Source organism: Papilio xuthus, unplaced genomic scaffold (genome assembly GCF_000836235.2).
Source record: "Papilio xuthus unplaced genomic scaffold, Pxut_1.1 DF829673.1, whole genome shotgun sequence".
Taxonomy (NCBI): Eukaryota; Metazoa; Arthropoda; class Insecta; order Lepidoptera; family Papilionidae; genus Papilio; species Papilio xuthus.
In genome coordinates this window covers 141,809-153,882 of record NW_013528976.1, presented here as the reverse complement: position 1 = coordinate 153,882, position 12,074 = coordinate 141,809, and the positions used below count along the sequence as shown (strand labels likewise).

At 35.6% G+C, this 12,074-nt stretch overlaps 1 protein-coding gene across 1 annotated transcript in view; it reads left to right on the top strand.

Annotated features, from left to right (window-relative positions):
* PAPLA1 (Phosphatidic Acid Phospholipase A1) overlaps positions 1-12,074 on the top strand; it is a 70,812-nt gene that overhangs the window by 48,685 nt on the left and 10,053 nt on the right. The window contains exons 2-5 of the mRNA XM_013307051.1: positions 2,221-2,853; positions 6,071-10,800; positions 11,453-11,582; positions 11,923-12,037. Coding sequence (XP_013162505.1) covers positions 2,221-2,853; positions 6,071-10,800; positions 11,453-11,582; positions 11,923-12,037 — 5,608 coding nt within the window. The remainder of the gene's footprint in view (positions 1-2,220; positions 2,854-6,070; positions 10,801-11,452; positions 11,583-11,922; positions 12,038-12,074) is intronic.

Genomic DNA, 12,074 nt, shown 5'->3' with positions numbered 1-12,074 from the left:
GACGTACAGCTGATGTTGATGATGATACGAACGTATCCGCAATTGTGTATGTCAATGGCCAACTATCGCTTCGCTATTTTGGCGAATCCAGATAACCGCTTGCTACCTAATTATATAAAAATAAAACTTTTAAATAGTAATCGTTTAACGTATTAACCAATCCTTGTATTTGAGACATTTAAACCTAGAACATTCATACAAATGAAATTCAACTTTAAGTACTAAACAAATACAGACTAGATTCTATTTAATTTTATTTACAACTACAAAACTTTAGCCTTAGAAATAAACATATATTTAAAACTGGTTTTGTGACATTTGTCTGAACTAAATTGAAGCTATAATTTGCTAACTCTAGGTAATTTAAACGAATGGTAATTAGCACTAACATACTAGGAAATAATACTTAACAATATTATAGATGCGAATGTTTAGATGTTTGTTTGAAGGTATCTCAAAAACGGCTGAATGGCTTATCATTGAATTTTGGCACACGCTGTATATCCAAACGACCTATCTATACACCAGTAGCGTCTTATTGAATTTTGGGACACGCTGTATATCCAGACGACGTATCTATACACCAGTAGCGTCTTATTGAATTTTGGGACACGCCGTATATCCAAACGACCTGTCTATACACCAGTAGCGTCTTATTGAATTTTGGGACACGCTGTATATCCAATAGACCTATCTATACACCAGTAGCTGCTTATTGAATTTCGGGATACGCTGTATATCCAAACACTTAAGTTACATTGAAGTGATCAAAATTACGTAAGCACAGTCCTTGGAAAGACTCGGTACAATAATACTTTAAATCTATATTTACTTACGTTACTTATAAAGAATAGTTAATTTTTGTCTGTCTGTTCGCAATACGGCTGGAACGATTTTGACGTAACTTTTAATAGAAGGTATATGATGTTATAGAGTGTCGGTGGCTCAGGGGTAAAGCAGATAACTTGTAATCTGCAGGTCCTGGGTTGGAATCCCAATGTACCAATGTGTTTGATTTACATATGTACATTGATCCGATGTTACAGTGAAGGAAATTGTGATGCTCATATCTGAGAAAGTCAAAGATATGTGTGAAGTCAACCCGCACTCTGCCAGCATTCACTATGTCCTGGTCATTTTTAGACTTTATTAATTGGAATCCTTTGGCGCGAATGGCGCGCTTTCATTACAAAGTCAAGTGTCAGATGTAGTGAGGGGACATAAACATTGATATTTTAATTAGGCTAGTGATGCGCCAGTACACCGGCACTGTATGGCTCTGAGACCCTCAGTGGGGACATGTAGAACGTATAGAATATAGGCTATTTTATTCCACGTTGACGAAGTTGCGGGAAATAGATAGTTGAATAAATATGCACGTTTTCTGATATTATTTACTAGTCATTGAAATTGAAAGCCACGTGTTAATTCTGACGAATTATATCCTTTGTAGCCTTTCCTTATTGCGTTTGTATTGTTAGATAAGATAAAAAAAAAATATAAGCTTTGCTCAAGGTTGAGTTAACTTTTCATTTTAACTTGATTTGTCGATTCATTTTTTTATTTTGTTTAGCACTTTAGTATGGTAATGAAGTTTTCTTATTGTTGGTTATTCTATCCTATTCTATACTATATTTCTTATTATATATATATGATTAAAATAGCAGTATCTCTGTGTATAAAAAACTTGTTTCGCGATCTCTCTGTCCACAAGTCCGAGTTTGTTCCGGGTAATCTCCAGAACGGATGGAGAGATTTTGATGGGACTTTGACTAGAAGGTTGCTGATGCATGCGAGCATGTAGGCTACTTTTTTAATCCTGCACTGGCAAAGTCCGTGTAATAGATTGCTAGTAATCAACAAACTTGTCCTTGGATTACTTACTTACTCCGCTGACGCATCGACCCAAAGCGGGTCTTGCCCTCCGACACAAGAGATCGCCAAAGTCGCCTGTCTTGTGCCTTCTCCTGCCAGTCCATCGTTTGTAGCTCCCGCAGATCCAGCTATACGGCGTCTCGCCAGCGGTACCTGGGCCGACCGATGGGTCCTTATGGATGGGCAGTCGTCCTTAGTTTGATATTGGAAATTTAAACAGCTTAATATCTTATCTTGCTGCAAGTTGTAATGGTAGATTTATGTTAAACTTATGAAGTTAATGTCCGAAGGCGTTCTTTTAATTTTATTTAAGGTTTATTAAAATTTCTCTTTCTTTTGTTACAGATAACCAAACCGGTCCCCAAGCGCGTTCCCTGAGGGACCCCGAACAGACTCAATTAGATTTATCATCCGGTGACTCAAATTCTAATATATACCATTCTCATAAACTAACCAATATCAATCCAAACCCGTCAAATGCTCAAAAAAATCTTGATAATAATAATACAATGGAATCACGTAGTACAACCATGTCAAAAGCTTCACATAATACTGAAGATGATTTCGACGTGAATGAATATTTTGCTAGACTCCACGGTACTAGATATGTCAGTGCGCCTATTAATAGTGCTGTAAAAGAAGCTGAAAATTTAGCTGCAGTAGAGGAAAATCTAGAAGAGATAAATTTGAATGAACCTGATAAAAGTACTGAAGAATTTCAACATAGTCTAACAGCTGATATTGCGCAGAATTTCTCACAATTACCAACAGTGTTGCCACAAGTTGCTAGTGCTGTGTTTAGCTCCTTTTCTAATATGCTGAGTATGAAGAGGGAGCACACCGATGTGAAACCGGTACCAGATCTAGTACCAGGAGTTCCGAATGAACAGATTCAAAAAACTCAAGACGTTGGTGTACCTCTGATGAGCGTACCAGATGTTAAGGAAGTGGCACCGCCGCCCACAAAACCGCCTTTAGGTAAGTGTCTTTACTGTATTCTATTTTTTAATAAATCTCTTATGACAATTTTGATTAGTTGTCCAAGTCCTTGATAAATTGTCGGCAGATTTTAGTAGATTTTAGGTTAAATTACTAGCATATCTTTTAAGTATTCTAATACTAGCGGTCGCCAGCGACTACGTCTGCACGGAATTAAAAAAATAGCAACCTATGTGTTCTTCCAGACTAACGAAGAAGAAAAGAAAAACGAGCAATCTAACTGGCTCTTAACAAACTTTCGGATCATCTATATTAATATTATAAAGCGGAAGAGTTTGTTTAAACGCGCTAATCTCAGGAACTATTGGTCCGATTTGTAAAATTATTTTTTTGTTGGTTAGTCCATTTATAGAGGAAGGCTTTAGGCTATATAACATTACGCAGCGACCAATAGAAGCGCAGAAAAATGCAAAGATAATCATGATAGTGTTTCCGACTACTAAACGCAGTCGCATGTACAGCTCGATACCAGCTGATATATTGATTAAAATAGTCAACGTTTTTTTTTTGTTACGTCATTATTAATCTTAGATATGGGCGCCAAACCGTCTGTAGTTCTCACGGCCATACCACGACCTTTTCAACCTCACGTGTGTAAACCTTTTAAGTGACGTAACCGATAAATTACAATCATCACTGCATATCTTAAAGAATCGTAAAGTAACTATTGTTCAAGTTGCAGATTTTTTTTTCTCAATTGACAAGACTATGTCGGTTTTTAGTATATGTTGAACGTACAGCAAATACCATTCTGCTGTAAAAATTGTTTATTGACATTGTGTCAACATAATAATAACTAGTTATCGCCCACGACTCCGTCCGCGTGAAATGAAACAAAAGAACTTAAGACTTCCACGAACATTTCAATACCAAGATAATCCGTTCAGCGAATCTCGAGTTTTAGAGAGTCTAACGAAAAATTTTCCCCGTTTTTCTAACATTTCTCACTGACGCTTCGCTTCTATTGGTCGCAGCGTAATGTTATATAGCCTAAAGCCTTCCTCTATTAATGGACTATCCAACAAAAAAGAATTTTTCAAATCGGACCAGTAGTTACTGAAGTTGGCGCGTTTAAACAAACAACCTCTTCCGATTTATAATGTTAGTATAGATGTACAAAGCATTTGACAAATACGCTACTTGACAGTCTCGAACGTCTGCGTAATAGAGTGGCAAGTTTGAGTTGCAAATAAAATATTACATGAAGCAAACACGGGCACAAGATTTGTACATTATCAGCCAAATACAACAATATACAAATATTTGATCAGTGGTCCTATGACAAGTATTTATGACAGTACATCGAATCGTCATAGAGAAAATTTATGCATTTATTGCGCGTAGACGCAAAAATCTTATACTAATCTTACTAATAATATAAATGCACAATGCGATTTGGCTCACGAGGTTACCGCCATGTGGCGTATGAAATCGACTACCATTATTCCGATAGTCGTAACCATGAATGGACTGATAGCGAAGAGCTTCGACCAACATCTCAAGAAGCTCTCGCTACACAGTTGGATTAAGGACCCTATATAAAAGGCAGTTATCCTAGAAATCGCACGCATCGTGATAAGGTTCCTGTCTGCAGCCCTCACCACTGGTTGTTTGAGTCATGGGATTCCGCAGCCGGTGGTGTTCTATTTTTAATATAATATATTTTGTATAATTTTTTATTCTATATATGAAATTATATATTAAGAATACGGTAACTAAATATTATAAGTTGATATTTAAAAATGCGAATGTTAAGATGAATGTATGTTAGAAGGTATCTCCAGAACAGCTGAATGGATCTTGATGTAAAATGCCATAGATGTAGAACATAGTCTGGAAGAACACATGGACTACTAATTATGTTTTTTTTTAATTCTTCCCGGGCGACAGCTAGTTGTGACATAACGATGACGAAAAGCCTACTTCATTTTTGAATAAGCAATAATGATAGAGCGTCGGTGGCTCAGGGGTCAAACACTTGACTTGAATCTGCAGGTTCTGGGTTCAAAGCCCGTCATGTACCAGTATGTTTTTCGATTTTCGATTTACACGTGTACATTTATCCGATATTCTTACGGTGAAGGAATACATCGTGATGCTGCACATTTCAAGAAATTCAAAGATATGTGTGAAGTCAACCCGCACTTGGCCAGCGTGGTTGACTATGGTTAGTCAACTCTAACTTGGGTAGGCTCCGAGCCCCTCAGTGGGGAGGTATAGTGAGCTGATGATGAATAATGATACGGCAGTAAATGACTTAGAAGTAAAGGTGAAAATAGTCTATGTTTTTACCCGACTAATTTAGAAGAATTATGTCTTTCGCGCGTATGTATGAATGGGTTTGTTAAAGGACAAGTAATTTTGAACGAGTGAGGTGTTATTTGATTTTGTATTCTTCCCCTGAATATCATAGGATTACAATTATTGTTATTTTAAATTAATCGTGTTTCTTGTCTTTATATCGTTTATTGCTGTGCCCCATTACATCTTATTCCTAGTGGAAAACAGGCTTTAGTAAGACGAGTTTGCTAATACTGTGTGAAACTTAATAATTATAAGTCTCAGATCCAGTGTCGGAGTGACAGTGTAGGCTGTAATGAGATGTTGTGTAAGCACCAGTGTTTTATATAACTGATAACTTTCTCCTGGAATATTAGGGATTTTAACTAGCGGTGCCCGCGACTTAGTCTAGAAATACTGTCTTTGAGATGCGCGTACTGGACATGGATATTGCAATATAACTTTATTTTTCTAAAATAAACCTACCATAAGTTACTCCTTATTACATCAGCTACTGGCCAATAAAGTCCCATTAAAATCAGTCCAGCTGTTTCAGAGCTGTATCAAATTTACATACAAAAATTGAAAAAAATGTTTTAAAAGTGTATGTACCTTATATATTTATATACAAGTATTAAAAAACGGTTATTTCAGCTGTAGACTATTTGTGTACCAAATCGCATTTAAATCGATTTGAAAGTTTTTGCGTGAAACGACAGACAGTTACTTTTTCAATTATAACGCCTTTTAAGAAGTGAGCGTATCACCATCTCAAAGGTTGTCAACGCATCTGCGGTTCCTCTATTGCTGATGTCCATGAGAGTCGTGGAACACCTCGGTGTTCCCGCTGCTCATTATAAAAAAAACATTAAATAAGGAATAAGAATATAACTAATTATAACATCTCTTGTTACAGGTACAGCATCAAACTATCGAATAACAACTAAGAAGAAAATGTACGCGCAAATACCAGGTCTAAGATCCGCAGATTCATCACAAAATATAGCAAACCAGCCAGCTCATGTTAATGTCCCATTTTACGCTCCTGAAACACAGAAGTCGGATACATCGACTAGAATACATGACGAGAATACGATTGAAATAACTGGAACAAACAAAAATGTTGATGTTACTCAGTTCGGATCAAATAATAATATGGCACAATATCCATCAAATTATCCAGAACAAAATCAATCTGGATACGAACAAAAGACAATTATAGATAATCTGACAGTATCTATGGATAATATTAACAAATGGCAATCTATAGATAATATACAGAAAGATACAATTTTTACAATGCAACCAAATGCACCTCAAACAGTACCACAGTCTAACATGTCTGTTATTCCTCCACCACCGATGTTTTCAAATCAAACAAAATCTGATCAGAATAGTGTACGATCAGTTTTACCACCTTCTATAGCAAGGCGTATTGCTGCTAATAATCCTATTATAAAACCACAAGTACCACTTTCAGCTCCATTGCAAAATATATTTGTACCGTCTGATATTCAATCACAACCTGAAACTGTATCAAGTACGTATCAAGGAATGACACAAGATAAACCGGATACTACTATTATTGAATCTAAAATGCAACATCCTGTGTATAAACCAAGTGCCACGAAACTTCGAGGAATTATTTCACAAGAAAGAGATATGAGTTTTGTAATTGAGCCTAACGTACATCAACCTGAGACATCTGTGTGTGCTATGAATTACCATGGAATTACATCGGAAAAACCTGATAAAAGCTTTATAATTGATCCTAAAAAACATTCGGGTATTGCAAATATAACATCAAATATCATTAAACCTGCAACGTATGGATCAAATATGTCAATATTTGTATCAAAAGAAATCCCTCAAGGAAGTATATTGGAAAATATTAAAGGGCATAGTCCTATTGATATTCCTCAGAAGATATCATCACCAGCAGATCTAGCTGTAAAACAGCTATCACAAATGAATCTAGATCCACCGATAACTAATCTGGCTGATGAATTATTAGGTGAAAAACTAAATAAATCGTCCAAGTCAGAATCATTGCCGCCACCACCAAAATTCTATAATCAAAGTGCTATAACAGATTCAAATACAGGTCGAAAAATAAATGAAGTTCCAAATATTGCTACTGTTAATAAAACATTATTTGAACCTAAAATTGCTGCTTCGGATCCAACTAAAAATATACGAGAACCTCCAAAGATCGCAAGCAATAATTTCAGAATGACAATGAAAAAACCACAATATTATTCAGGCCCTATTGAAGGTGTTGGTAATATTAGTAATAATATAAAACCGACTATTTATACCGAACAGGCTGACACTTTCCAAGGATCTTTATACACACCACAATTACCAGCCCAACAGTTTTCTGATGATTCCGGAATAACGGCTTCAGTTCAATCTAAAGATCCCTTTACTGCAACGGAACTGGCTGGCAATGTAGGAGTTTATCAACATTTTAATAATCCTCAACCACAAACTCAAAGCCATGTACAATCTGAATTCAATACAGCTTTCGATTTGAGCAGACAGACAACGGAATATTTTGAAAATACTCAGCAAGAATCCAAAGGTTTTGGAATCATTGGTTCTTTGAAATCTAAGCTTAGCTCCATCGATCTTAATAAGATTCAAAATTCAGTTACAACATTCTTCGATCCAGCTTATAATTATACTAAAATGGACGCAGCTAATCAAGAAAATGTATACGGATCATTTCCATTACAGAAAACTTCACAAGAACGAGATAATAGTAATTTAGAAATATACGTGCCTACTGCCGAACCAGCATCACAATCGTTCGCTTATAATTACCAATTACCTGATAATACTATTAGACAACCAGGCCCATATATTTATTTTCAAGAAGCTTCAAAAAGCTCTGATAAACCTGTTCATAGTTACAATACTGAAGCAAATCAAAAATCCCCTTGGGCTGTAGATTCATCTTATGGATCGAACAAGAAAGAAGATTTGAAAGCTGTTGGAACAAAAATTAATAAAAATTATGCAACCCAAGAAAAGGAAACAGCGAAATCTAACATTGAAATGACTAGTTTTAATCAAATATTTGCAAACCCAAATACTAATTCGAATGTTCATTTCGATCCTTACAAACCACAAGTAACAGAATCAAATTTATGTGATAGATCCTTCTTTTCTGATTCAGGATTTCAAGCTAATGTACCAATGCAACATTTATTGCATGCGAAAAAAGATGATAAAACGTCTCTAATGAATTTTAAATCGGATGAAGCTTCGAATATGAAATTATCGGAATGTTTTCCTTCTGATAAGAAAGATGAAAGTTCTAAAGAGGATTTATACAAGCCAGAAATTAAAAATAATATACCAAAGGTTACCAATACTGAAGAAACCGCGAGTAATGTAAGAGAACCACAAATGCCTAAATGGGATGATATTGGGTTTATATATTTTAAATCGTCGTCAAACTTACCTAGCGGCTCTACATTCGATAGTCAAGCTACTGCTATTAATAATAAAGAGCCAACTCAAACAGATGTATTCGTCGATTCTAAAGCCCATCAAGGGTTCATCTTTGATCAGAATGCAGCAGATTTCTTTGATAGACCTTTATCTACTGAGAAGCAAGTTGTAGAAAATGTCTTAGAGACGGTGTTGAAGGAAGAAGAAAGTGACCATGACTTAAGTATTTGCGAAACTTGTAGAGAGGTTAATAAGCCTGAAGAAAAGGAAGTTGAAAATCTAACAGATCAACTGATTGAAAATATAATAGCACCAATACAACTATCTAATCCTGTTGAAGTACCATTTACTGCAAATGAAAGTCCAGACGTAAATACGAATGATTTTGATCCTGATCAATGTGACGAAATCTCATATATGACAGAAGAAACCATAGAGACCCTACAAGAACAAGAAGAAGACTTTATGGATGGTTTTACCAATAGTTCAGCAGTTCCCAAAAATTACGAATGGCTTGTAGAAGAACCTGAATTGACTGGTCCTAATGTTTTTACCGCAGACAATATGCCAAATAATGCAAGTGATGAAATCAAAGCTGAATATCAAAGTTGTTTTGATGAACCGCTAACAGAATTTGCAAGGGAAATGAGTACTCCATCAGCTCCTCCGGCTGAAGAGGATGCAAATTCCGATGAAAGTGGTTTAGATGTTCACTCTATAGAACAAGATGCGACAAAAGACTTCCCTATCTACGATGATAACGTAATCGAACCTTCAGAAACGGATGACGATAAAATTGAGTTCAGAGAAAGAGAGAAAAGTTCCGAAGAATCGATTCCAGATAGTGATACGTTTACTAATAGAATTGAGAAATATAAGAAAATGGAGGAAACACTAGATCAAAGTCATGATGTGTTTAAAACTACCGAAAGTTCAAAATTATACGAAGTGGCCACTTCAACGAGTCCATCAACAACTATTGCTTCGTACTTCGACACTGGAAATTACGCGGTAGAAAATTTCTACAGAAACTCATTGACTTCTCAATCTGTTTCAAATCTGAATATCTCAGAATCCCAACATCCTATGACAATTGTGAAAGTACCGCCTGGCTTTGAATCTCTATATCCGAAACAATTTTATATTATACCAAATGAAAATTATAATGCATTTGCAACACCAGATATTAATCCCAGCCAAAAGCCAATAACTTACGTTTTGCCTGACAGTAACATATATTTGCCGCAACCGGAATCTTCATCATTAACATATTCATACATTTCTACTGAAAAAAATGATAAACCTGCCAATGAAAACAATGCCAATATAACAGAAGAATCGACCAATGAGATAATGAACATATCTAAAGTCGTCTTAACAACGGATACAACAGAAAGTAATGTGAAATTACCAGATTTTGCAACTGTTTTTGGAACAAAAAAAGATCAAGAAAATATTGAAGAGACTACTGAAGCAGCATCTGAAGAAACTAAAATTACAGAATCATCGGATTCAAAAAACATTGAACCGGAGCCATCGCGTAAAAGTCCTGATGTTTGTGACTTTAGTAGACTATCGAGTTACTTTACATCACCATCCCAAAATGATCCATCGAAGTCTTTTTTTGAATTAAGCCAATCGGAAAATCATTATAGACACGACATGACTTCATCAACTAAATGTGATAAATCAAACATTCCACAAGATAAATACGTATCTAACATGAATTTGATCAAAGATTTAACATCGCCAGCAAACATTGAATCCATTCCAAAAGAACAAATAGTAAGAACTGTTAATTATTTCACAGTTCTTTACGACAATGATTCTTTTAATAATAAAATAGACACAAAAAATATAGAAATTCCAATTGTATCAGATTCTGACATAAATTTAGAAACTCCTCTATCAAATACTGAATGCAACAAAGTAGATATTATAGAAACTTGTAAGCATTGCTGTAGCTTAGAAAGTGGGGTAGTTAAAGATATAAATATCGAAAATTTAAAATTAGGTAAAAATAACGTTAAAATTAAACAATATATGAACGAAGATAATTGTGAATTAAAGAAAGAGGTTAATATGGAAACTAAAAAGGAAACATCAGGTGATAGATCGTTTACAGTTAATTTTGATAATATAACGATAGAAGAGGAAAAAGAAGAAAATGTCACTATGATTACTGAGGTATTTGTATATTTATTAAGACTTCTTCTATCTTACTTCTTACTTAATCTTACTAGTATTATAAATGCGAATGTTTAGATAGATGGATGATTGAAGGTATCTCCAGAACGACTGTATGGATCTCGCTGAAATATGGTATAGATGTAGAACATAGTCTGGAAGAACACATAGGTTATTTATTACGTTTGTTTTTAATTCAGCGCAGACGAAGTCTCAGGCGATAGCTTGTTATATTATAAATGCGAATGTTTAGATGGATGTATGTTTGTTTGAAATTATATCTAGAACGACTGTATGGATTTCGCTGCAATTTGGCATAGATGAAGAACATAGTCTGGAAGAACACATAGACTGCTAATTAGGGTTTTAACTCCGCGCAGACTGAGTCGCGAGTGACAGCCAGTGCTAGAATAGAATATTCAAACTGAGTTTCTAAGACCGAAATCCGAGTTTGAAATATATTGTTATCTATTTTGTCAAAGGTGACAGGAATGACGATATATGCATAGCTTTTAGTCTTAGAAACTCCCAGTTAGTCCTGTTTTATATTTTCTTATGTTTTTTTATATCTTAATAGGTTTTCTGGCATATAGCAGTGTCACCAGGCCAGATAATTTTATCACATCTTAATGTACCCTTCTACGTGTTCCAGAATCGTTCATCCGGAGAGTACAGTCCTGTCAAACATCACTGGTTCTACCGTGTCGATTGTGAGGGGAAGTCATTATGGAAAGGTTTCTCTACTGTCGATTCCAGTGCTCTGGAAAATGCCTTCGTTAGCCGTAAGTTTTGTTTATAAAAGATATTGTGAGTTTCTTCTAAGAGAATAAGATAGAGGAGTTGTTTGAATGTTTAACCTTGGGTACATTGATGGCTCAGGGGTTAAGCACTTCTCTGCATCTCCTGGGTTCAAATCCTGGCATATACCATTCTTTGCAATCAACATATGTACATCTTATGTTATTACGGTGAAGGAAAACATCGTGATGCTGATCGAGAAAGTCAAAGATATATGTGAAGTCAACCCACACTAGGTCACCATTCACTATCACATAGTCTAACTTAGAGTAGGCGATACCCTCAGTGGAGTATAGTGAGCTGATGATGACTTTAATATTCCAGCGGAATTATCAGAGACAACGCTCGTGCCGACTGACGGTGGTCGTTATGATGTGAACTTGATGGGCAGACTTCGTGTACCTGTCTACTGGTCCGGAAAACCGACTAATGTTATGCGGTTAGTAGTTCTCTTACCGAGGGTTTCTGATACCAAA